At 38.7% G+C, this 26,435-nt stretch overlaps 3 protein-coding genes and 1 long non-coding RNA gene across 9 annotated transcripts in view; 3 read left to right on the top strand and 1 right to left on the bottom strand.

Annotated features, from left to right (window-relative positions):
- The first annotated feature begins 7,151 nt into the window (after positions 1-7,151).
- RER1 (retention in endoplasmic reticulum sorting receptor 1) lies at positions 7,152-14,857 on the top strand. Of its 2 annotated transcripts, XM_032201256.1 has the most exons (8): positions 7,160-7,225; positions 9,392-9,471; positions 9,787-9,872; positions 10,465-10,569; positions 11,727-11,826; positions 12,278-12,356; positions 12,463-12,598; positions 13,446-14,857. In XM_032201256.1, exons 3-8 carry the CDS (start codon positions 9,792-9,794, stop codon positions 13,533-13,535), a joined length of 591 nt encoding a protein of 196 aa, XP_032057147.1. In that variant the 5' UTR covers positions 7,160-7,225; positions 9,392-9,471; positions 9,787-9,791; the 3' UTR covers positions 13,536-14,857. The 2 variants fall into 2 exon arrangements, with proteins under 2 accessions (XP_032057146.1, XP_032057147.1); XM_032201255.1 differs by lacking the exon at positions 9,392-9,471 and having other exon boundaries at positions 7,152-7,225.
- Positions 14,858-15,101: 244 nt separating this feature from the next.
- On the bottom strand, positions 15,102-22,346 carry PEX10 (peroxisomal biogenesis factor 10). Of its 2 annotated transcripts, XM_032201252.1 has the most exons (6): positions 22,235-22,346; positions 22,004-22,084; positions 21,106-21,512; positions 20,115-20,290; positions 19,612-19,747; positions 15,102-17,058 (listed from the first exon to the last, which is right to left on the bottom strand). In XM_032201252.1, the coding sequence occupies exons 1-6, from the start codon at positions 22,344-22,346 to the stop codon at positions 16,987-16,989; spliced, it is 984 nt and encodes a 327-aa protein (XP_032057143.1). In that variant the 3' UTR covers positions 15,102-16,986. The 2 variants fall into 2 exon arrangements, with proteins under 2 accessions (XP_032057143.1, XP_032057144.1); XM_032201253.1 differs by lacking the exon at positions 15,102-17,058 and having other exon boundaries at positions 19,716-19,782.
- A 216-nt stretch (positions 22,347-22,562) lies between these two features.
- LOC116497499 lies at positions 22,563-25,217 on the top strand. Its single transcript, XR_004254116.1, has 3 exons — positions 22,563-22,731; positions 23,663-23,744; positions 25,111-25,217. It is a non-coding gene; the product is annotated as an uncharacterized LOC116497499 (long non-coding RNA).
- A 732-nt stretch (positions 25,218-25,949) lies between these two features.
- PLCH2 (phospholipase C eta 2) overlaps positions 25,950-26,435 on the top strand; it is an 80,463-nt gene continuing 79,977 nt past the window's right edge. For all 4 annotated transcript variants that reach the window (XM_032201350.1, XM_032201348.1, XM_032201353.1 and 1 more), the window contains exon 1: positions 25,950-26,010. The gene's annotated coding sequence lies outside the window, so the exon portion shown is untranslated. The remainder of the gene's footprint in view (positions 26,011-26,435) is intronic.

The raw sequence follows: 26,435 nt of genomic DNA, 5'->3' as shown, positions 1-26,435 counted from the left end.
AGAAGATAAAATCACAGATGAAGCAGTTCTTTGGAAATACGCTTCTGTTACTATTTGCTTTGGTCTACTCTTTCCACCACTATTTAAACCACATGATGCTATCTTCAGCAGTTATCCCAACAGCAGCAGCACTGTTGGTAGCTCTAGTGTACAGAAGTGTCAAGCTCCATTGGCATTTTCACAATCTTCTCTGTCTGTTGGAAGACCTTCTGAAGAGCAGTCAGCTAGTTATGCTCCTGAATGCAGGCAACTGGAAATAGGAATCGAAAACCCCACTGTAACTGGAATTGTATAAAATGAGATACTAAAATCATATGGGCTTTCATCTTGCATCACCGTACATAAACACGCAGTAGGATTCAGCTTTCTCTGGGGAAGGAAAAGGCAGCAGGGGAATAAAATATGCTACCTTTCTCAACAGTTCCTTATCCCTACCTGTAAAGGCATTGTGCTCACTTTCAATCAATTCTGATGATTGCCTACTATTAATGTCACTCATTCTCTTAAGTAATTAAGCCAGCTCTTACTTAGATTTGCCTTTGTCTCTCTCTGGCACACTTCCTTGTCTAATCCTTTTTTTCCAGATGGCATAAGGACGAGAGATAAGTGTTGCTAAAAGTTGCTTAGCAATGCAACACATGCAAGGTTTGGAAATGCTGACGTCCACATAAGCTCTATCTATACATCACACATTTATGCAGAGAAACAAAGGCGTGAACAACCAGAGTGACATAGAGGCCTCCAGAAAAAGAGCTACCAGTTAGAACACAAACAGAGAAGAGCAGAAAATGGAGAAAAAGGTTCCAGTGATGGTCTGTATTATGCTGTGGGTTTGATTGTTAGGAAAAAAAAAAAAAAAAAAAAAAAAAACACACACACACAAACACACACAAAAACCTACAACAGGAAATTCTGCTTTAAACAAAACAAAAGCCTTCGAGTTTTAGTAAGGCCCTGTATTGTCTGATTCAAAGATATACAATGGACTGGACAAATACACTACAATCCACTGACTGAGACCAAAACAGACAAAGAAGTTCTTGAAAAATAATAAATGATGAAGGCAAAGTTGTTTATTATCAGTTGGGTATCAAACAAATAAATCCTCCCATCTTAAGACTCAGTGGTAAGCAATTTATTCCAGTATATGCACAATATAATTGTGGATTGTTTTAGACTCAAAAGAAATATGGAATTTATTTAAACCACATTTAAATATTATGGGAAATAAACAAGAACATGGTATATCAACAGCAATAGTTTTACAAGATCGTATCATTAACTGATTTCTGTGACAGCCTTCTTGTACACATTATCTTGACTCATTTTGTGTTAAAAAACAGATATTAGGAATTTCTTCATCATGGTTACAACTTCTAAGAACAACCAGTTCTTAGAAAATAGCTAAACAGTAAATTTTAGAAATTCACTGTCAGCTTCACTTGTGGTAGTCTATTACTAAGCGAGGTTTTCAAACACTAGGTCTAGTAACTAGCTTTGATGGATAGAAATTTCACTATTTTTCAGGAATTAAAAGCACTAATAATGTTAGTTATGCCCAACATTGTATGGCAGGGCAAATTGTTCAAAGACATCTGTTTATGAACAGAGAAAAGGTTTTGGAAATGGATACCTACCGCTTGTTATTTCAGGAAGCAATTTGTACTTTATTGGTGTGACTTCCATTTCTCAGTTAGTGACTATTACATGTTTTACTATGATTACTTTTATTTCAAACTCAATCCGCCTGCCTCTAATACTCACTTTTCCCGCTTCTAACAGTATATGATTTCTCTATGATCTAATTTGGGCTTTTATCAACCATTTTCAATATCAGGCTTCAACCATTTATCAATCTGATTTGTATGGTCCTGATCATAAATAACATGTGAGAATTACTTAACAGATTCAAGTAATGACTGGAACATGCTTAGATTTATAAAAAATTACAGGGTACAGCCTCAGCTGATATAGTTTGAAGTGCATATTACAGCAAAATCTAGGTAAACTACAGGAATAAGATTGTGGGTAAGATTGTGAGTTGTTGTTTTTTTTTTTTTCTTTCTTGCATCACTAGTCTTTATTCTTACATGAATAGTTACATCTAATTACATCTTCCCACTGTCTTGTCACATCTTATTACCAGGCATCAGAACTACATATTGGCTAAAGATCATTAAGAAAAACACTCAAAAACAAGTGCACAGATTATGCATTCAGAAGCATGTTGAGCACACTTCCAGGCCACTACCAAGACACAGGAACTTCTAAAAATTAACAGAGCTGTGGGTGATGCAGTAGTCAGTCATCCTATCCACAAGCAATTAAAATAGAGCTTGTCGTTTACTAATGGGGAGACTCATTCCTGGTATTTACAGCAGCAATAGCTTCATATTTTTATATCATGTTATATTGTGATTATAATGAAAATGCAGGCATGAAGATTTATTTTACCTTCAAATTACATTCTATCTGCTAGTATAAAGTGTAATTCTGATCAATTTAAATTCCAATCATTTAAATAATTCATGCAATGACTGTAACTATGACTTCCAAACAGGTAACAAAACTCAAATGGATTCTAGGGCAGAAAAGAAACCCAAAAGCCTGCAGGTGAAAAAGCCCATAAGGCTAGCCACCTGTTTAGTGTTGTTAACAGGTGTATCAAACAGCAGGCCTTCCTCTGGGAAAGAAGACAAACTAAACACAGCCAAAACACACAAAGAAGCAGCAACAGGGACAGAATGGAACACAGCATCTGTTTACTGGGACTTATGCAGCAGCCAGAAATGAGAAATCGTAGAAAGATTTCTCTTCACTTTTGAGGAAAATGAGTGTTGCTTTTTTTTTTTTTTTTTTACTTCATTAACCTCTGCAACCTTCATTATCATTTAATTGTTTACTTTTATTTTCACTGTCTGTGTATGTGTGCCTACAAACACACTAAAACCAGACAGAATGTATTTATTGATTTAAATGATCAGCTTTCATGGGCTTTGTTATAGATTTCCTAGGGTCCAGCTACAGTTTCTACCTTGCATCTTATATTTTTCCTCAAGGTGCAATTAGTTTAATGATTAATCAGTGAATCAGTCAGAGTTATTTTTATTATTGGGCTAAGTTCTGATAGAGCTATAAGTACTGCTTGTTTACTGGACATTTAATTAACATGAATCTTGACAATATGCAACTCACTGACAGCATCCACTTATTAGTAATTTATCACTTGCAAAAGATTGAACTAATGGGATATTTTTATGTAAAACTGAGAGGAAAATTGGACAAATGCAACACACATGCCATACTAAATATACTCTATACCTCAGCAGAAACAATACTAAAATATCGTAGAGCTTGAAACATTTGTCCATGTTCTTTTTGCTCCAAGAAATTACTTCAGTGTGTCCAACGTACTCTGTGACTGGGTTTGCGTACCCCATGCTGTCCAGGCATTACTTCTCTAATTAGTTTTCACTTATTTCCTGTTTTCTTCCATATTTTGAAGACTCATATTTTGTTAGAACTGTGCCTGGATTTTTGTTAGAATTCAGTGAATACTGACCTAGTACCGTATCTACCTGTCAGGACCATACTGGTGTAAATTTAATAAATATGGTGAATGCAAATCCAATGGCTAACCAATCTGAGCTTTTCTCATTTGTTCATTAACAGATCATTAAAGCAGGTGTTAGGTTCTGCTAGGCGCTTCTACTGCATCAAAACTAGCTGCTAACTGAGAACACAAGCAATATTGACAACTTTATATCCGTTCATGATTACTATTCTCAAATACATTGTTGTTAGTATTCTTATCTAAAATGAAAGCAGTGATCAGGCATGCTAAAAATGTTCTCACAGAATGACAGTGCCATAGAAGACAGCTATGATCCTTGAGTTCTGTGCAGAAAGGAGCATAATGCACTAACACCACTCATGGGAATTGCTCTAGAATTAGCATGCTGAAGAAAATCCCATTTGCAGAAAGCCTTGGCTACATTGTCCATGTAAAGGTCTAGGTGACCAGAAGGTCTACTAGAACATTCCCACAAGGCTGGTTAGCTCTTTTGTAATTCTACAGCAACAGGTTAAAAAAGAACACTAACCAATTATTTTGTCTAAGAAAAAGTATTTATGTTTTTATTGTTTTATGTTTAATTAATCATTTGAAAGCAGTATGTATGGAGTGAGTACTTGCATCAAATGGCTTCCTTTAAGCTTGTTTTCTGAATAATTAAACATGAAATAAATCAACAAGATACTTTTGTTAATACCATCAAGGATTTTCTTTTTTAAACCAAAGTATCTTGTTACTTTTATGTATGCATACAGTGTAAAGTTAAACCTAGTACTTTATGCTTACAACACTAGAGACAGTCCAGCTTCTAAACAAGTGTAAGCCTGAAGAATTAACTAATTCGGTCTCAAAACAGGTGCTAGAGAGACACCCAGTGGTACAAAACTGCGTGTGCACACATGCGCACAGAAATAACAGACGTCACTATCCTGGCTTCGATGTCCAAGAAAGCGAGAGGCGACTGCGAGAGCAGCATTTCTCTTGATCAGTTTACAGGCTACAACAGAACAATCAAATGTACAACAGAGTCCCTGCCTATTTTTATGCCATTTGTATCTTTATCTAGTAAGTATTTATTAGCTATTCCTATTGATTTGAATCCCAAACTTTCATGCATACATGAAAGTCATACAGTCATACAGATGTCCCTCCATAACAGATACTTTATTCAAGTTCTTTAAATAATGTATAAAGATTTTCAAACTCTAGTAATTAAGTTTAGATTACCAGATTTAACTACAAACTTTTATTGTATATTTAACAGAAATTTGGAGGTGAGGTGTGGGGTGTTGTGAGGTGCAAGGCAATGTTAAAGGTGTTTTTTCTTAAAAAAAAAAAAAAAAGCATTCTCAAGACAAGCACAGATTTGAACATTTAGTTTCTTCAAATTTCAGAGAATTTCTCAAAATAAAACTTAGAATTTATTTTTCTAAACCTTCAGATACTGATTACAATGGTAGAATCCTATACTTGACTTGTCGTACAATAATTGATACCTACATGCTACAATCACATTTGGTCCTTAAATCCCAGCCCTCTAATCACCTCACTGAATTAATATAAAGTAGTCTAAACCACATCTTATCCTGTTGTTTGGTTTACACTGATTTTTTTTTTTTTTTTATACATAAGGTTCATCAGTAAGTGGTATTTTAGGAACATACAAAATAAGGTGACTATGAAATTAAGTATTTAACAGCTTTTTAATGGCTTGTACTCATCCAAACCTTTTGCATTAAAGCCTGGAAAATGAGTTGCTTAGCACTAGAATTACTATACTCTGAATTTCCTAATGTATGTGTTATCTTAGAATGACAAATAGCTATTTTTTTTCAAGTATTTACCCAATTTATTTATATTATACAACATATTCCAAGTGGTCACCCTTTATTTTCTGCGTCGGCCCTACAGATTGTTGACCACTGTGATTAGGCAGGTGGAGAAGTCACTGACTTATTGTACATGAATAACCAGAAACAGGAAATTTTGGTGCAACTTGAAGGGACAGAACTTTGAGCTTGCTTCTTTCTGCTCGGGATACCATGAGAGATATGAATTAATTAAAATATTATCTTGGTAAGTCATACAGGAGATGTCCCTCCATAACAGACACTTGTATTCAAGTTCTTTAAATTCTTTGATAGCTTTGGCCTGGTGCTGTGGAGCATTTCATATGAGCATGTCTGCATCTGTATGTCTTTGAAGGACTGAGACTTATCAAAAATTAATGATACATGTGACTGGTTTCTACCGTTGATACATTTGATTAACTTTCTGAGGTAAGTGAATTCAGCCTAAGTTGGGAAGCCAGCAAGAAAATCTGAAAAACATGACTTTTTAACAACTGTCATGAAAGACCATCAATGTAGACTAAATCAGCTTGTCAGCTCTGTTTATATATTAAAATGTAAGGGGATAAAGACCTATTTATTAAAAAGACACATAACGCTTAACAAGTAAAAAGGCTCATGTGTTAATGTCCTGTGGTGAAATCTGTCCCCTGTAATTTCCACATTGAGAAACTTGCCCTCACAGTCACTTCTGTCCTTGGAGAACAGGTGGTCATGGCCTAGAAAATATCACAATATATTGTACAATTGCAATTTCCAACCCTTCTCCACATACAAATGTCCACCTCTGTTTTTGACAAGAGTTGGCAAACTCTCATATTTTTCTCCTTTATATTATTAAATTTAGACCGTGTTGTTAGCACCTTCACATGCTTTGGACTCACCTACTCAATATCTTAGCATTTAAACATCAACACCCAAAAGGATTTACAAAGTATACAAAGGCAGAAACCCTCCACTGACAGAACCAAACTTCTCCCTACTGGCTCTCTCAGATTAGTCAGATTTTAAAAACTCTTGAAACCGGCGCTTTGACCTGCATAGCAGTCTGCAGGTTCCACAGCTGCATTAGCCTTACAGCTACTTTACTACATTGTTTAAAAAGATATAAGCAGTGGGTGCTACGTTTGCCTTCCTGTTCAGATAGCGTAACAGGTTTAGAGACTATAAAGGACACTGTATTTTAAAAATGAGGAAAATAAACGTACTGGTGCGAACTGAGTGTACTCTGCCGGGATGCCCTATGCTGTATAGGGTGGCCGACACCGCTCCAGCTGTACTGAAAGAGCAGATGGAAAACCAAATAACTGCCCTTAGACAAGTGTTAAGGAGCACAGAGGAAGGGCCACAGGAGCAGTGCTTTCCCTCCAGGACGCGTATTTCGGAGTTTCCCTACAACGCGCTCTGCAGGGGCTCGCTGACGGGAGCTCGCTAAGGGCAGGAAGCGCGAGCCGCTCAGCGCCCCCCCGAGCGTGGTCACGTGCCGCCGCCCCAGCGCCCTGCAGGCACCGCCTTCCCGCCCCCGGCCCCACCCGCCCAGCGCTCATTGGCTCGGCAGCGGGAGGGGCGTGGCGTGCCCGCCCCTCGGCCGTCCCCGCGCCATCTGCGCATGCGCTGCCTCCCCTCGCCGCGTCCTCCCGCCTTCCCCCGGTGGCCGCCAATGGCGGGTTGGCAGCGAGCCTCGCCCCGCCCCTCCCGCCGTGTCCCGGAAGCGGAAGCGGGCCGGCTGCCCTCCTGCCGCCATCTTGCGGCGGCAGAAGCGGGGGGCGGGGGCGGAAGGCAGGGCCCGGCGCGGCCGCCGGTGAGTAGCGGGGCAGGGGCCGGGGAGCGGCGACACGGGCAGGGCACGGGCAGGGCACGGGCAGCACCGGGGGCAGCCCCAGCGACACCTCCAGGCCCGGTCCTGTGGCCCACAGGCCCGCTCCGCCCTCCCAGCGGCCGTTGCCGCACCCCGCGCCGGGCCGCTCCCGGGCCCGCTCTGCCCCTCCCCGCGCCGCTCGTCTCCTTTGATTTATTTTCTTTGTTCTCCCCTGGGGGTTTCTTTTGGTGCCCTTGTTCGGCTGCTTTGGTTACGGCGGTGCCGTGCCGGGGGTGTCTGCACGGTGCCCGTCCCCCGGCCAGCTCCGTGCCCGTCGCTTCTGGGCAAGGAGGCTTCCCTCACGAGATGAGGGAACTCGGGCAAGCTGCAGAGCGGCTCTTCCCCGGTACCTTCATCTGTACGTTAAGGAGACCTGTGCTACGGTCGGAGGGTTCCCCGAGCACCCAGCAGCTCGCGGTGTGACGTTGCAGCAGCTGAGTTAAATGACTTCTGGCCCCAGGTCACGGCATTTTTGACAACTCCAGGGTGCAATGACATTTGTAATGGTATTGCTATAATAGCTGTGGTTAAAAACACATAGCAGTTGGAGAGCTTGTGTCCACCCTCTTGGAATTTTTCAACAAAGAGATGCTTTTTGACACAATTTAGTTTGGGTACGATTCTGCTTTCTGCTTGTAGCAAGTTATTCATTTCTTTTGTTAATTTCTGTGTGTCTTTCTGATCCTTGGCATTACTGGTCTGGCTGGAGGGTTGGCACCGCTCCTTATGCTGAACAATGAAGTTTTGTGTCATGTTCTGAGAGAGGAATTGCTGTTGTTTGGGCTTAATTGTGCCCCCATACCACTGAGATCTGGCTTGGGTCCTTAACTGTAAACCAGCTCCAATGCCAAAGATCGCTCTTCTTGATTCTTGTTTTATTACAGGTCTTCTTTAAGTAAATATTGTAAAGCGGTGAGAAATAGTAAGTGAAATTCTTCAGCTCTGTCATGTGGTGCTTTACTCTGTGCTGCTGAAACTGAGCCAGCGAGGCCTCTTCTGGGACACAGCGCTAGCTGCTTGTGCTCCTTGGGCTGCTGGGGAAGAAATGCATGCAGGATACATGGGCATGTGTAATCCAATGTATGACAACTTTTTACACCAAGCAAAGTGTCTACTCCGTCGGGAAGCCATGGGTAGACTCATGTACATGATCTGTCAGTGAGTCTATGTAGGTTAACAGGTTTGCAGGATGGGCAAGTCAGGTCTGCTGTTGGCACAGATTTGGGGTGTACGTAGCTGTAAAATGACCAGTGGGAATATGAGAGGTTTGGCATCTTCAGAGAATTGTTGTCTGATCTATTGATTGGATGTTTTTTGTTATGCCCTTATGTTCCTGGACATTTCAAACCCACCCCAAATCGAGCACAAAGTGCTGCTCAGCTCATAGTGCTGAGTAATTTCTTTCCTCTGCAGTGCAGGGGATGGGGAGCATAATAATTACTTCCTTTTTGCCTGTGATGAAAACGTCCCTATCTGTTCTGTATGAGTTTTTATTTGATTTTTTTCCTTAGTAATGTTTCACAGATCTGTGTGGTCACGTGAGGCTCTTGAGGTGCTGACACAGGAGCAAAAGTACTCCGGCTATCCCAGAGCTGTAGTCCCACCCACAGAAGGGGATTCCAGGAAGTAATGTCAGGGATTACTTCTGATGATGTGGCAAAAATGTTTCTGTTTAAAATCCAGTTTATTTTGCTTGGTTTATGTATTCCAGTGAAGGATGAAGCTTTGTTGAGCTTAACAGAAGTGAAAAGTAAAGATCGTAAATTGGTAGCAGGAGTGCATACTTAAAAATAATCCCCTAAGTAACTTTATTTTTTTTAACCCAAATCCAGAATCCTGCCCCTGTTTTTTTTTTTGTTTTTTTTTTTTTTTTTATGATTACAGTTGTACTTATGCATAAAACTTTTCTGTGACTGCTAAGCTGCCCGTGTTCTTTAGATAAACGTGTGTTTTGATGATGTAGGTGCTTATGGTGACGGTTTGTGTCTCTAACCACTGGTGTGCAGTTCTGAAATTAAAACATTTTGTTGTCTAGTTACCCTGTATTTGAAATTCCCAAGCAGCTTTTAAAAAACATGTATTTATTTTGGTTTTATTCTTTGCCTTTAGACTCTGAGGTGACAGGAGGGTGGTGCTGCAGTACATATCTCAATGCTTAGATGTTAGAACTCAGCTCCTGCCTTACCAAGGTGAAGATGTCTAACGAGGCTCATTCCTGCATTTCTGTATGGACTTCTTTCCCCTCCCTAAAATGGATCGGATCCTCTCTGGCCTTTGTAAAAATGCCCTTTTCTTTACTTTCTTGACAATTTCTTCTGGAAATGAATTTCTTTTGGAGTAAATGCCCTCTCTGTAAGAATACTTCAGTAAAAATAATTTTTTAAACAGGGTTATACAAAAGAATGTCATATATAATTGTTGGTTCGGATAATGTGCTGTGAAGTTTGACTGAGCTTAGATAACATTTAAAACAAAAATCTGTGTGTTGTGTTTTATTTCTACAGCAACCATGTCAGAAGGGGACAGTATTGGTGAGTCTGTTCATGGAAAGCCTTCTGTGGTGTATAGATTTTTCACAAGACTTGGACAGGTTGGTTTTCTGTAGGATTTGTGTTACTACATCAGGAGAAGGTCTCAATGCAACTTCTTAACCGCGTTACTTTTTGGATCAATTGTTGAAATGCTAAAATTTGTACAGGAGGAAAAAACGTTTTGAAATGTTTTAGAAATAGGCAACAGATATTACGATATGTAGCTTAATGGAATACTTAATGGGGGGTTGGGGCGACACTGCACAGCGATAATACGTTGCTGTCATCAAAAATGAGGAGTTACCTTAGATTCCCTGCCAGAATGGTCTTAAGGAAAGTAAACTTAAGGAAAATAAACAATGAAATACTGAGGATATATGTCTCTTTATGATGTCCCAAGTGTCATAGGAATTAGGAGTTGTTTTTTTTTATTGTCTTTTTTTTTTTTTTTTTTAGCTTTTGTGAAAATAGCAAACTTGTATTTTCAAATGCTTATAGGCGTGTTTATAATAAAGAAGAACTATGTTTCATGTTTTTCTCCTTCCCAAAGTGTCTTTACAAATGCTTGCTATTTCTACTGCTACCCTGTAATGTACATTATTCGTTGTGCGTGACGTATTTTACTGATGTGCACTTTGTATTTTTTCCTAGATCTACCAATCGTGGTTAGACAAGTCTACTCCATATACTGCAGTGCGATGGATTGTAACTTTGGGTCTGAGTTTTATCTACATGATTAGAGTTTATTTACTACAGGTAGGAAAACTGGATTCACTGCTCAGGTAGTAGTAGGTACCATTACTGTTCTATTTATTGTGTTAACAGTATTTTTGAAGTATGCTACTTTGGAATTACTGTATCATTAAAACACACTAAATAGTCTGAAGTGACACTGTGTCTTGTTGTGTTAAACTTGCAGCCTCAGACTGAAGAATTTGAGAGTGCTTAAGAATTTATTTGATGGTAGCAGAAGGCGGAAACACTCCAGTAATTCTGATGAAATTACATAATAAAATTCTGAAAACTCTTTTGCAATTAAGTTTTTATTTTTAAAGCTGTGTAGCTTGTTCAGGAGCCAGTGGTTACTTTCTGTCATGCAAACCATAAAGAACTGTTTTTTTGGCACTTCTGTCACTGCAGGCCATCAGCAGACTAGTTCTCCGCTAATCAGATGTCTCTATTTCATGCCAATCTCCGATTCAGTTAAGAGCTTGACAATTATTGTTCCTGAAAACTGGAGATTACAAATTGAATGTGAAAACCATACAGATGGTAGTTAATAGGAACATTTAAGTGATGGAAGCTTGCAAAGATTATTTTAAAGATTGTTGCTTTTATGCTGTTTATACTTTTATGCTGCTTTTATGATATCTAAGTCTTGAACGTAGAAACCAGATGCTTGAGAAAAGTTTTATTAAATCCATTAATACATCAGAGACTTCCACTACTCATATTTTAAGGCTTGTAGTAATTACTGTTCTAGGTTTACTGTAATAAAACTTAGAAATTGTTTAGCTTACAAAGGGTGATGGATTTTTCATCTTTGCTTATTTGTCTTCCAGCAAGTTTAGTTAATATTTAAGTAGCTTTAAATGAAAACTATTACATATGTTAGCTGTCAGTACACAAATATCAGAAAACATCTTAATTGAAAGAAAGGCCAAGAACTCTTACTGGATAGATTCATAAAGGTGATTTCATCTGTTTCTAGAGTCTGAACGTTTATTTTATGCAATGAGAATATTGTCTTTTTTAGACAAATACAGAAAACTTTTCACGTGAATGTGAGGGTATTGAAAAGTGCTTCTTTGGGAAGAGGAAAAAAAACAAACATTGTTTCATCTTGAAAAATCAGTATCTGAAAGTACTTTTCAGGAATTCTTTAATCTTAGTTCTTTTTCTCTTTTCTTCAGGGTTGGTACATTGTGACATATGCCTTGGGAATCTACCATCTAAATCTCTTCATAGCTTTCTTGTCGCCAAAGGTAGACCCATCTTTAATGGAAGATTCAGGTACGATGAACAGTTCATTCCGTAATAATTCTGATCTTCGTTAAGCTGCCAGCTCATTTTGTCTGATGGCGTAATGTTAAGTGTGTGCAATTTCAGCCTGACCATTGTGTTTTTGAACTTACAAAAACTATGCTATTTGATATTAGGAGTTGTTACAAACTTTGTCTTTAAAAAGTTTTTCTCTTTGGGGGTTGAACATGTTCCATATTGTATAAGTGTTCTATATTTATACAGAAGTTTTATGATGCTTAAATTCTCCTTGTAATGACTCACATGACCTGGCACTGATTTTAGTTCTCTTTCTCTAATGGGAAATGAACCCTGTTATATTAACACAGATGCTGCAGTTGGATCTTTGTGTACAGTGAAAGTTGTTTTTTTAAACATTAAAAAAAGTCTGTGAGGGAGGTTGATTTTTGTTGTTTCTTTTTCATTTTTATGTTTTCTTCAGATGATGGTCCTTCCTTACCTACAAGGCAAAATGAAGAATTTAGGCCTTTCATTAGAAGGCTCCCAGAGTTTAAGTTCTGGTGAGTGGATCTATCTGTGTAAACTTTGTTTCTGAAATGTTTGAATATCTGCATCAAATTAGTGGTGACTGGGGTTGAAGGATTAATTGTTAATGTTATTTTTAAGGCACTCTGCCACTAAAGGCATCCTGGTTGCTATGGCATGTACGTTCTTTGAGGCTTTCAACGTTCCAGTTTTTTGGCCAATCCTTGTGATGTACTTCATTATGCTGTTTTGTATCACTATGAAGAGGCAAATCAAGGTAACTTGCCAAGAACAGACAGTAGCACGTGATGTCAAAATGTATAGTATTGTGTCAAACTATCCATCCATCCACTTACGCACATTATAATTATTACACGTGTATATTTATTTCATTTGAACACTTAATGCTTGAGCATTAGTTGTATATTTGCAACTTTGAGCAAATATGGATAGCAAGAAATAAAAATACTTGGAAAAAGCTTCATATACTACATATACAACATTTAATACTTACTTTCAAACAGTTCTGATCTTAAATTTCAGTCTGTTTTTTATACAGGATGTCTCAAAATTTCTGATTCACATCCTTTTTTCAGTTACCTATGGCTGCTTTAAATAAAGAAGTCTTTTAGGGTCTCTGGTGGATTAAAAGGGGAGTTCTGAAAAATCTGCCCAAGCCAAGTGGATGGAGAGAAGGGGAAGAAAAACATAGGCAAATCATTCAGACACATTTTTAAAGAAACTACTTAAAATTTGTTTTCAAAATTTTGATTTGAAAAGGAGAAGCATTTCTTCCAGACACGCAGGATTTTGGCTAAGTACCAGGTCTCAAAGTTGTAAAGTGAAATGTAGGAAATTAATGTCTTTACATTTAAATAATGCTATGGGCTCAGTCTTCTAAATATAAAATTTGGATCTAGCCAATGACATATAGAGTACAGTGAAGTTTACTGGTTAGGAGATTGCAGAAGACATGATATAATATAAACTGGTTTATGATTCACTGTTACAATACTGAAGAACTGTTTTCATAGAGGACTTTGTAATTAATTTTGTGTGTTATGAAACATGTTTGTAAATATTATCTAAGTTTCTTGCCCCTAAAAATTGTTTTTTCTTTACAGCATATGATAAAGTACAGATATATACCCTTCACACATGGCAAGAGGAAATACAAAGGGAAAGAAGATGTGGGAAAGACCTTTGCTAGCTAGAAGATGCAATCAACCTGTTGACCAATTCTACTTATAACTAAAGGAACGATTTTGAGCCATTGTAACAATGCCTTTTTTCTTCATAAAATGATTGAGTGGTGACAAAGCAGTTGAAGTTTCATTTTAAGAGGATCTTGCTATTTTTATCTGAAATATCAGTTTCTTGAAGAAACTGGCATTCTAACCAAATTGCATTGAGTTTGTCTTTTGTAAGAAGTTGGAGAAACTTTGGATAATCCCATGGATTTGGGATAACGGATTTCTTTCAGGATCCATTGCACTGGAGATTAATGGCTTTGAGTTGGATATTTTTACATAGTTCTCCTCACTGTCACCCTGAAGTGCTGTGCACGTATGTGGAGGAAGAAAAAGTCAGGTGGCACGCACACATGATGCTGTTTTCTGCTTCATGGCCATGTGCTATTTTCATACAAAAATTCAATAGACCTAAGTAGATGCAGAATTTAAGCCAGTTTGCTAAATGCATGGTATTAACTGAGTCATAAATATAAATAGGAGTAAGAAATCTACAAAATCATGGGTTTTTCAGTAGGGGAAAAAAAATGTATAGCTTCTAAAGTAACTCATTTCTGTTAGGTTTTAATGCCAGTTTCACCATTGCATCTCCTAGCAGATGCTAAAATTGGGCTCTTTCATGATGACTCAAAACTTTGTTCAAAATCTATGACCGTTTCCTTTGAGGACCTGGAGTTATAAATATATATATATATATATATATATATTAATTGTTATTAGTTGAAATTTCTTTCATACCCAACGGTTGCTTGATTAGCATAAGCTGACTTCGTGCAGCCCCTTCAGAATATACCCAAACTGGCCGTAGGAGACAACTTTACGGGTTTTAACAAAGGTTTTCATTTTCTATGGGGAAAAAAATCAGAGATAAATGACCTGCATGTAAACTTTTTCATGTGATACAATTGCAGTTTTATTAAGTGACTTTTTAATTCCAAAATTTATTAAAAGACAGTGTCCCCCTTTGCTTGTTCTCTATTATCTTTATATATTTATATATATAGATAGATGACAGTATTTATGGATTCTTTTCAATAGTGGTTACCCTCAGCATTTATCTTCATGTGACGCCTATTATAGCTTTTCAGGGAATATTCGCTGGCAGAAAGTAGAAAAAGATTAGCTCTGAATATTCTGAATGGAGAATAGTCACAATTTCAATAGATGCCTAATTGGCAAATGTATGTAAGGAACCCTTTTATCTGATTTTGTCAAATGAAGTCATTATGGAGTCGTGGAATTCAGTCTTTGGTAAACCTGGAAAAGTTAAAGGTAGTTTAAGTTGATATTGGCCTGTTGTTTTTCGTTTGTTTATGTGTATGTAATGTCAAACTTCAAGTTACAGTAACACTGTATCCAGAAAGGGCCTAAACAAAAGTAGCAGTCATGGATTTTTGCAGTTCATTGCCTAAAAACCTGAAAGTCTTGATTTGGAGGAGCTGTCTTCAGGTTTCCTGGAGTCTCTGAATATGAGGGCAAATCGGGGAGAAAAGTATGGTGGTTTTTTTTTTTTTTTTTTTTTTTTTTTAAATTTATTAATGTTAAAATTAGTAACTGGGAGGATTCCTGTTAAACAATGGGGTACTAAAGACAGTCATTGCAAATTAGAAATTTCTACCTCCACTTAATTTCTAACTTAAGTGGCAGCATAAAGAATGAATGCCTTCTCACTCTTAGGTAACAGCTGTTCTTCCTTTGTGGGATTAGCACTTTTCAAATATGTATTGTAGATGACATTGAGACAACTGTATAGTTCCCTAGCTGAATCTCAGCTTGCAAAGGCCAGACAAGTTTGATGGCATTTTGTTAAACTGCTCTATTTTTACCACTTATAAGTGCTAAAAATAAGTTACCCTTACAGAACACATGAAAAACTTGACAACTTCCCAGCTCCTTCTCAGTCATCAATTGCTTCCTACTTGTTTCTATGTGCAATTAATTATCTTTCTTCGCTGTTTCCCTTTGTAAGGGGATGACTGTAAAGTAGTCATTTCCTTAGCTGGTCACATTTTGAGTCACATGGACCATTTTTCTTCTACTCTTGTCTTTACAGTTTTGAGCAGGTGGGGCATGCCTGGCAGTTTTTGGTGTAAGAAAGGGATGGTATTGAGACTCTGAAAACCAGCTTTTGTGAAGTAATGCTGAAATGTTGGCATTATTTTTTACTGGCAACTCTTTTCATTCCACATACAGATACAATGAAACGTTCAACTAACTTTATTGGAGGATTTATAACACTTGAAGACTTAATTATTAACTAGCTAACCAGGATTGCTATGGTATGAATAACTATCTTAAAAGTGCTTACTGTAGCATGCCTCCTCCCCACCCCAAGTCCATATACAGTACTGTTTGTGAAAGACTTGCTGAAACAAACTCATGATTCACAGAGGGGATTGTTTGGATTTCCCTCTCCATTTGTATTTAAGAAATACAAATAACTTAATCTTGTATATTTTCAAACATGAAATTAGAAGGTGCATTAACAATTACCTAGTTCTTTTCTCTGCTGCTCTACCTGTGTAACTGAACTAGTAATAACTTAAGGGAATGAGCCTTGATGAAGTGATGCTGCTGAACCCTCCTCGTTTATACTGCAACATACTGGCTTGGCCTAATTAACCCTTCCCATACAGAGGGGTAGGGGGGCTTGTGGCTGAAGTCAGCTTCTTCCCTGTGTTAGGCTGTAGAAAATGCCACACAGACAAAACTTAAGCTGTGTTATAAAATTAATGTTATAGTTGAGCAGTTTGCTATTAGTATGCATACTAGGGTTTTTTGGAACAACACTTCTTACCTTGCTATAGACTAAATGGAATACTTGACGAAAAGTCTTGATATCAATAGTGGTAGGAGAGTGTTGAGTTTGGATGCTCCACATTAATTCATCAGTGTGCAGAATTATCTGTCCTCTGCATTACTTTGGCCTTGCATCTGTTGCTTGTGTTGATCTGCAGTTAAACTAAGGACCTGTGTACAGCTTGTTTTTCCTCTGAAGTCTACAGCAAAGAGCAAGGCTATTGTAATGCAACAAGAGAAAGGGAGTCTTAGATACAGTAGAATTTTACTGATGCCTTAAGCATGTTATAAAAAGTTGGAAAACTTGTTATTCAGACTTACATTTAGAGATTGAGAAGATGACTGAAAGTTTTCATTGTCCAAAGTGAAGAACGGTATTATATTTGTGGTAGGCACTTTTTAGACATATTTTTTAATACGGTCAAGAACCATGTTGCAAGAAACAGGAGAAGAGGCAGAAATAGATTTATTTTGTAAAACAGGAATGAAGTGCCACCTTGTACAGGCAGTTACCGGTTTTACAATAAAGCCTTGTTCTTGGACTAATTCAAGCCGTATGACCGCTTTATAAAGGGTATGAGAGTGAAGATGCTTGTCATGAAACAAATTTTTTCCTTTACATTTGGTAGTGACGTAGGTAGATCAGTTTCTGAGGATGAAACTTATCTCTGCATAGTGGACATTCTGTCTACAAAAAAAAAAAAAAAAAGATTCTTATTAAATTGCTGTATTTAAAAGATAAAAATAAAAAAAAAAAAATCCAAATACTGACTGCTTCTAGAAAATAGTGACCTGCTGTAACTAAAACAATTTTTTTTAATCCAGTTTGTGATACAAGCTTAACCATGTAAAGTCTTGTAAGATAGCCTAACTTAAAGAGCAATTTGAGGTGCTGTTTAAAATATACCCTTAAGTCTGTGGCTATTGTACACAACATTCAACATCTTACCTTGAAGTAACTTCATAACCTTAGAGAAAAACCTTTTGGATTTTCACCTACGAGGAAGCCTGTCTAGCAAAGTCCCTCAAATAGTCACTGTGGTTTTACTCACATGTTGTTTCCCTTGAATATTAAATAATGCTGCCATATATTATTTTCAGATGTAGGTTTTCTTCCTTTCTTTGTACTTAAAATAATTCCCCTTATTTTTATTTGCAGCTGAGCTAGTAGACTGCTAGTTTCTTTATTGCCGTTCTTCACCCAAAATATCTATACTACATCATACATGTTTTTACTCAAGGTGTATTACACTCTGGTCTCATTGCAAAGTTTGTTTGTTACAGAATTTCAGGCAGTCTTTCTCAGTTGTATTGTCCTGAGTCTTCTGTGCTTTTACTTGCTATTTAACAGGCATTTCTTGAAGCAGTAAGTCAAAACAAACTGGATAGATTCTCAACAATTCTTCTGGTGTCTTTTTTTTTAATTCTAGGAAGAAATACTACTACTACTACTGGTTAATTTTGCTATTTGTGAAGAAAAATGGCAGGGCCACTATAAGGAAACATTCATATATGACAGAAGTAGTATTAAAGTATTGAAGATGTTAACTGTGTGTTAAAAACTATTCTTAGTTCTCTAAAATATCTTAAATTTGTGTATCTTTGCTTGGTGAATCCAGTAGGAGAGTCAAAGGATTTCATGTTGGCACATCTGAAAAGACTAAAACTTACAAGTGTTGTCAACGTTAAGAAAAGTAACTATACCTGAAACAAACAAAAAAAAAATGCTGTACCATAGACTTTGAACTACTCTGGGTAAATTAGTTACCAAGTCTTTAGGGTAAAGAATAATGTAAAGATGCCATTATAATGAAAGGATGCTTTCAAGTATGAAAGGCCACTGTGTAATGGATTTTTAATACTTCTACCTACAGCTATGTGCATCTGGGACATGTTTAGAATAGGCAACAATGCATAAAATAAGTCCTCTAACAGATTTGGCTCTTCTGCCACCTAGTACTCATACTGAAAACACAGCTGAAATTGTTAGTAGCCTTCTGTGTACTTCTATACTCAAACTTTAAAGCCTGGACTTCAGTTTCCAGAACTTCATGCAGGGCAATTTTGAATGCTAACTTGTGAAGTTCTTCATTAATTTTCCAGTTAGAGTTGTTACGGGAAGTGAATACTGGTCTTCATTCTAGATTACAAGAACAACTTTTTTAAGGTGCACAGTCCTCTAAGGGACCAAATAAGATTGAGTAAAGCTACAATGCAAAAGGATCATTACCTAAATTATTCTAATCTTTCCCTGCAACTAGATGAAACCATTTCTACCATGGCTTCTGGCAGCACTCAGGCCAGACTGATGAACACCAGCTAGGTCTTTACAAACAAATTTGAATAGACTCTGGATATTTCCTGATGTGCATCAGGATGTTGTTTGTTTACAGGCTGCATTCTATTTTGTTTTAAATGATCTGTCTATCGTAGAACTTAACAGCTTGTGTAAGTACAATCTTGGTGGATTTACATACAGGTCTTTCATAGTGATACTTTGACTATCGTGATTTTAGTGTCAAGATCCATCTGGGATCCTTGGGAAGTACTCTGACAAGTAGTTTAGCTGTGGTAGAATCAGACAAATACTAGTATCAGTGTCAGAAAAATTATGTAGATTACACACTTCTAAAACAGCCACAGTGATACATCAGAGTTATGGCACAGGCATAACCTGTGAGGTAAAGCTTTTATTTTTAAGTGGTAGTTATCTTTCTCTGTTGAACAGTATTTATTCAGAAAATAAATAGATAACCCCTTATTCCAAGATATCTATAAAATCCTTAATGGATTAAAATTGTTTTATTTCACTAATCAGAGCAAAACCCATGTATTTTCATGTGTAAGAGCTAGCTCAGTTCAGTTGTAGCTTCTTTCATTTTACTGGAAATTAGAACACTACCAGCTTTGTTGTTTTTGCAGCCAGAATTATAACCAAGATATATATATATATATATATTTCAGATAAAGGAATTACATTTGTGTCTGACTTGTGTAGTTAGTCCAATTGCATTTCAGTGGCTGGATCAGAAAAGTGCTTACCTTATTTACCTAATCTATGTAACCCATAGTCATCCTAATTTAATAAAATATATGGGTCCTGGTAAAGCCTTGTGTGGGGATTTTGAGTGCCTTAGTGAGGGAAAAGGTATTACTTCAATAACCAGCCTGACAGGTATTTTCAAGTAGAAATTTCATAATATTTACCCCTTCCAGCCTCTATCTGTCCCTCTGTACTTACTCTGGTGTTACACCATTCTGTGATGCATTCCCAGCAGAACAGGTGGCCGCAAGGTGTGGCTGTCGTGTGTCTCCGTTCTTCCAAACACAAAGTGCAGCGGGAGTGGCGCCCAGTAGCTTTTTCCTTGGTCATATTTCTAATTAACACAGGTAGGTATTAATTTTGTGTAGCCTGTTTGCAAGAAAAAATTGTTAACACAGAATCCTAAAGTAACCCCCACCTTTGAGTATTAACCCTTTTTGTGAAAGTCTTATACATAAAAGCAAAGCATGAAACGTAATGCTTAGAACAATGAGGTAAGTGTCAGATGTTTAGTTACATCAGGTTCTAACTCAAATTATGTAATTATTCCAAATGTAAAAAAAAAATACTGAAAACTGTAAAAGTTTACTCAAATTTGAAAAAAAAAAAAAAAAAAATCCAGTGCTCTCCCTGTTCATGAAAGCTACTACATTTCCAACAATTGCTTGTACTGCTTTTCTAGTAAGCAAAGATCATCATACTTCTGAGGAGCCAGGCTGCGGTGTAGTTTCCATTCCTGCCTCGCTCTCTGCTTTTGTTTGAAGCTGTACATCTGAATGCTGATTGTCAGAAGAAGATGAAAGAGTGAAATTATTCCAAGAAACTTGTAACTTGATCGAATACTCTGATCTTCTGCTTGCACTCCTCCAAAACGCAGCTGCATAATGCACACAAAGAGGGATGTTTAGTTGCTGAAGTTCTATGAAGCTATGCCTCTCCCTCCTCCATATCAATAAACTATTGATTTGGGATTTTCATTTCTGTCTAAAAAAATGACATGTTTCTAGGAGTGATTGAACTGTCAGTCAGCTGTTTCTTTGTATGTCTAATGTGTCTTGGATGCATCTCCTTCAGTTAGGCTACACTTAACTGCTGTTTGTCCAAGGATCATTTGTCTTGGGTTGTCTGTTTGTCCATTTAAAGCTATTGCTTTAATCAGATTGCTGTTAGTTAGCTCTGAGCCAACAGTCAAACACTTAATTTCCACGGTGACAGGATATTTCGATCAGGGAATTATTGAGGAGTCTTGTGTCTACGTGCTTCTGGGCCAGTGGCTGGGGATGCCTTTCAGAAAGACACTCCTTGAAAAAAATGTGAAATTAAGCTCATCATACAGAAATATATTATCTAAATGTGTACTTATTTTTGTTCAAAACTATTAAGTATTTCCTGTGGATTTATAAAGCTGCTTTTTGTCTATCTGTAGAAGACAGGCTGGATTAGACAGTATTCTAAGGTTATACGGGGTATTAACTTGTAACAGCGCATTCACGTTCATTAGTCATAACCTTTTACCTGGAAGGAATAACCCTTCTGTAAGCTATTAAAAAATTCCCTGTTACCCAGTCTGCACTGCTCATATCATAATCAGCTACAGCCAAGTTCTGTATCCCTTTTACACATGCTACATCCCAAAAGAAGCCAAAATACTGCAGTGGATATCATCTTCAAACAATAAATAGATCCACTTACGTATCTGATTCCTGCAATTCTTTTAGATAGGTGATAAAAAGTGCCATGGATGTAGAATACTGCCAGATGTAGTCGATGAAGCAAAGGAATGGATTGCTTAAGAACATACACAGTTTGTAAGGCTGTTTTCTTCTGCTGGTCTGTAAGCTCCCTGACTTGTCTCTGTATCCAGTTTCGTATTAAGGTCCTGCTGGAGAAGCCAAACGCTGGGTTGCTCTGCAGGGTTCTTGCCCCATCAGCTTCAAGCTGCAGCTCATGTTCCAGATGCAGCAATCCCTTTTCTAAGTAATAGGGTACTACAGTATGAAGAGAAATGAAGGCGGCTCGTCGAAGAAAAGAAGGTACCCTTTTCTTGGTTGAGTCAACTTGGACGATGTTAACATATTCTTCACCCAGAGTTTGGTAACCTAAATAACACGTGTAACAAAACAAGCAGGGTAAGACAGCAATCGTAATACCACTCTGCATGGTTGGGCAGTGCTGACAGGCTGCTCAGATTGGAACAGATACCAGGTTTTGGGTTTCAGAAGTAGCTGCATTTTTTGTGTTGAATGAGATGAGCGTGGTATTTACATCAGCATTTGATATCTGCAGTAGTTTTAAGCTTAAAGCAGGGTTACATTTTCACGATGTCATCCTCCCTTTTTTAAAAAGAACACATAAATATCCGGCTTTATAAACTGAATTTGAACTCAACTTTCCGACAATTCAGTGGTTAGTGTGTTTAATAAAAGGCATTTATAGAAAATCGACCAGAAAGTCCCATTAAAAAAAAATCACTGTCAAGCCATCTCACGCTATTTGATGGTCACCAAAACATAGCTCATACCCGGAGCAGAAAGCTCTTTTTTTACACAGAAGAAACGCTGGATTCTAAATAATTTGCTGGGCACGTTACCTGACAAAGTGGTGAGGACGAAGTAGGCCACATCGGAAAGCAGCTCGATCTCTCTCCTCCACTCCAGCCACTTCTTAGCACCTAAGAGCAAAGCACCGTTACCCTTATTTTACAAACATTCGCGCTACGCCCAGTGCCTCTCACAGACCCCACCGCACAGAAGCGGCACGGAGCCGGGGGGGGGGATCCCTCCCCGCGGCCCCGGGCCTGGCAGCGCCCCCCGGGCGGTACCCGCGAGGCCGTGCAGGGCGGCGCCGGCCGCGCTCCGCAGCCCGCTGCGGTACAGCTCGTCCTTCTGGCCGCTCCGCACAACCCGCGCCGGCCCGGCCTCGGCCAGCGCCATAACGGCGAGGGCAGGAAGCTGAGGGGAAGGCGGGGACCACGGCAGCCACCGCCCCCTGACGGCTGTCCCGCCTCAGCCGGCGGCCGGTGCCACCTCACGGGTCGGTTTTCCTTCTCAGGGGTCGTGCTGCGGCTGGTTCTCCCCTCAGAGGCAGCCCTGGAAGCGGGTCCCACCTACAGGGGTCGGCCAGAGCCCCGCAGCCCTGCCGCCATCCTCTCTTCAGCGCACCGCCATTACAGGATGCTGCCTATCTGCTTCCCGCCGCCCGTTTGTTTCTATCAAAACGTTTTTAATTTATTTTTTTTTTTCCCTTGGTGTCTTATTAATTGTAAACTCAAGTTTACAAAACGTGTAGGGAAAGGGAAAGCTGAGCGCTTCGGCGGTGGTAAGGGGTTTATTTGAGAACATCGCTGCCCGGGGTGGGTCCCGGCCGGCGTTTGCCAGAAGGGCTCGCGGGTGCTGGTGCCGCAGGTTGCTCCCTCTGGCTGTAAAATGATGTGAGGGGAAATGTGAGGACATTTCCTTAAACACGGCGGCAGGGGGAGCGCCTGCATTAGGAACACCCGCAGCTTCCCTCAGTTCTCCCAGGCACCGTGCGCCTTCCTCTGAGGGCTCGGTGCAGCGCCGTGACCCGAGCTGTGCCGAGGTAACAGGCTGGAAGCTGCTTAAAAATACGAACCTAAACCTCCTGGACAACCTTTCGATCATTTTGTATAGAATTCTGGTTCGCTTCATACTCCCAGATGTTTCGATCTTGTTTCAAGCAAGGACTGTGACTCCAACAGTCTCACATATTTAGTAGTGCGATTGTTGAGAAAAATAAATGTGGGAAGATGCTTGTTAAAATTACAAGCCTTGGTAACCTCATCTTAAAAAATACTGGTTGCCACATCAACATTGCATAGGCAGTGCAGCAAGTGCATCTAAATTATATCTAAATCTTCCTACTGTCTGCGGTAGGTTCTGTAGATTCATATATTAAGATTTCCTCAAACAGTCGAGGTTAATCTCCCTTGAATCATGAGGGAATCTGAACATAAGAATTCTCAGAGGAGTTGGGAACAATCGGTTGACATCTTGGTAGTGCTGCTAACTCAGCCTCAGGTGACACCTGAGATGTTGGCTCAAGTGCTTGGTAAAATTTCTCTTGTGCTCTGTATGAGATGTGTTTTATTAAGTCTACAGGGTAAATGTTTGTTGCTGTTTTACTGAAGTTGGTAAATACATTTTTGTTTTGTTTTTTTAGGTCAAAAAACCAAAGAAAGCGTGAGAGGTGTGGTGATGTTATTTTATTTTATTTCTTTTCTTTTGCAAAGCCACTGAAGACTGGCTAACAGGCACTTAATTATTAGACTGGAAACCATTTGTACAGCTGAAGATAAAGCTAGGATTCTGAAGGTCAGATTTTCTTCCCTTAAAAATGTTATGGGTGAATATATTCCTTCTTTTTAATATAGTTATTTTTAATATAGCTTTAAATAAACAGCATAGTCAGAGATTATCCAAAAGCTGTAACAAAAATGGTGTAATGAACCATTACAGGATGGTGCAAGGTTGTGTGACTGATTACAGGCTCTATTCCTATTCTGGGGGGAAATAGCAATTTTTGTCATGGACAACACAAATCAACCTTAATAATGCTTAAAAATTCAAATTGTCACCCATTTTAAATGATTTATGGTCATGTCATTGCTTTTGTGTCTATTCAGTCTGTTCTTTGCAGTAAAGTTTTATGGAACCAATTTGTTAATTATTTACTGATTTTTCAATTCACACATTAACTATTTCTTATCATCATTTGCGGTTTAGGGCTGCCAAAACTCTGTTCCTGTAAATGTTAAAATGTGTTTAACTTCTCTGTGCGTCTCTGCCCTTGACAAATTGAATGGATTTTATATTCCAGAAGTTCGGTTGATTTGTGCTGTGACAAGCTCCTGAGTGCTCTCAGGAAAAAGGAAACAGTTCACATCCACGTTACAGCCACTCAAATATGTTTTGGGGCAGTTAATTGTCATTGTAACATCATGAAGAAATGTACCTTTGTGTTTGCATGGTTTGCAAAGTGTGTGATATTCTCCAGAGTTACCTACAAGGTACCATTGACTTTCAGAATGTATATACAATATTAGGCTCTCAAATGTTGTGGAAAAAGCATTTCAAATACTGTTTCCTTTCTTTATGATGTAGTCTGTAGTAAGTTTAGATCTGAATGGAGGCCTCTGTTTTACACTGAGATTTTTAACTCCCTGTTTACGTGACACAATTTGCTAAGCATAGAATTTGGGTTAGTGCATATTGCACCAGTTCTAGGCAGTGGTATTTTGTACAGTGGGGGACACACAATATGCCAAGCATGTGTGGACACAACGCCAGACACTTCCCCAAAAAATTACTGTTGGGACTAAAAATACAGAACCAAAAGAAAGTAGTTTGTATGACCTGGGATTATTCCTTGTTCTGGGCCAAACCTGCTTCTCCCATAAAATTCATCCTCTGGCAAAACCAAAATCATGAGTTAGAAGATTCAGAGTGAAAAAAGTTGCTGATCTGAATGCAGACTGCACAGGTGGTGTGCTTGTTGTATGGAAAATAAATGTTTAATGCCTTACCAGGAATGACAAACCAGCACTTTTTCCTAGCCCAATACTAAGCAGCTAAGTGCATAAAGCCGAAAAAACAAGCTAGCCATGCCTTAAGGACTCTAGGGCCTTTCAGACGCTGCCTGCTGACCCTCTGACAGTCTGTTGAATATGCTCTGTCATAGGAATGGTTGCGGAGACTACCAGGCCCTGGGATCTTTTTACTGATGTGGTGGTTCAGCTGATACTGAAGAGAAATGGTGCAAGCAGCCTGGTGTTGCCATGGCCAGCTGTTCCCTCCTTCATGGTTACACAGTAAGTATCTCTGTTCTAGGTGACAGAGACCAGATGACCTCCAGAGGTCCCTGCCAACCTCAGCTATGCTGTAATGCACAAGAAGAATCTGTTTCTTCCGTTTTGTGTTCTGATTGATGTCTGTGATTGTAGGAAACTGACGTATCTCTTACAATTTATCTGCTGGTTTTTTTGCAAGATAGAAATTTCTGTGCAGATTTCATTTTTGTTGCATGCTTCTCTGCTGTTCCTTATAACAGACCTGATAAGGGAGTGACTTGCTTTACTGACATTAACACAAGGAAGTCCAAAATGTAAAACAAACTTGGTGCACAGTAATGATTAACTTGCCCTCCCACATGTTGCTTGTCTGTGCATTATTAAATATGGTTTTGCCTCTACAGACCTGTTAGTATAGAAGAGGTTTGGAGTGCAACTTTCAAACGGCAGTAAGCAGATGTTTCAGCTTCCAACCTGAAGAACAGGTTCTGCAGATATAAAAGCAGCTAAGTGTCTGTTGGAGATTGTTACCACCCTCTGCCTTCTTTTGCCTCCTCCCACTTTGAACTTGTTACCCTGGAGCTGAACTGTTTGAATAAGGACTGTAAGAGCTGCTTTGTGATCAGTTAGCTGAGAGCCCTCAGCATGTAGACTGCAGGGGAGGAGCCTTCACCCTCAGATTTTGCAGTTTCCTCCTCTCTACTTTTTTTGTCATGTTTATGAAGGTTTGGATGTACTGTGTGAAGAAGCTGGGACAGATGGACTGCACTGTCCAAAAAGAAGAGGCAAAGGTTTGTGGGTTTTTCTGGTTTGTTTCATTTTAATTTGCTACTTTCTGTATCAGGAATAGTTCTTTCAATTCTTCTGCTCACTCTTAGAAGTTAGGTGCAAATTTTATAATATGCTACCACAGGAACATATATAGCTTTATGATTGCAACAGAGTTTGCTGCTTCTTTTGCTTTCCTCTATTTTAAGGGAAAGAGAGAATAGAAAGAACACTATGTCTAGTGCTTGTTTGATTTTGGTCATGTGCTCTCTTGTTCACAAAAATGTGTAGGACCTTAGAATGCTGTTCGCCCTAAATTTATGTTTTTTTCAGAGCTTGTAGGGATGAAAGGTATTGCACTTGTAATTGACAGTTTAGCCTTTTCTAACTGGCAACTGCTCACTTCAACAGAAGAGACCAGGGCATTCATTCTGAAATGATAACTTGC

Source organism: Aythya fuligula, chromosome 21 (assembly GCF_009819795.1).
Source record: "Aythya fuligula isolate bAytFul2 chromosome 21, bAytFul2.pri, whole genome shotgun sequence".
In the NCBI taxonomy this organism is placed as follows: Eukaryota; Metazoa; Chordata; class Aves; order Anseriformes; family Anatidae; genus Aythya; species Aythya fuligula.
This window is presented reverse-complemented; position numbering and strand designations above follow the sequence as displayed.

What these genes read in the sequence shown, in the direction of transcription:
- RER1 (XM_032201255.1), top strand. Translation starts at nt 9,792, where the DNA reads ATGTCAGAAGGGGACAGTATTGGTGAGTCTGTTCATGGAAAGCCTTCT. An exon ending in ATCTTTAATGGAAGATTCAG is followed by an intron (nt 11,827 to 12,277) that starts GTACGATGAACA and finishes TGTTTTCTTCAG; the next exon opens with ATGATGGTCCTTCCTTACCT. An exon ending in CTATGAAGAGGCAAATCAAG is followed by an intron (nt 12,599 to 13,445) that starts GTAACTTGCCAA and finishes TTTTCTTTACAG; the next exon opens with CATATGATAAAGTACAGATA.
- PEX10 (XM_032201252.1), bottom strand. Translation starts at nt 22,346, where the DNA reads ATGGCGCTGGCCGAGGCCGGGCCGGCGCGGGTTGTGCGGAGCGGCCAG. An exon ending in CGCCCTGCACGGCCTCGCGG is followed by an intron (nt 22,085 to 22,234) that starts GTACCGCCCGGG and finishes CTTTGCTCTTAG; the next exon opens with GTGCTAAGAAGTGGCTGGAG. An exon ending in CGCAGCCTGGCTCCTCAGAA is followed by an intron (nt 19,748 to 20,114) that starts GTATGATGATCT and finishes TGTGTTAATTAG; the next exon opens with AAATATGACCAAGGAAAAAG.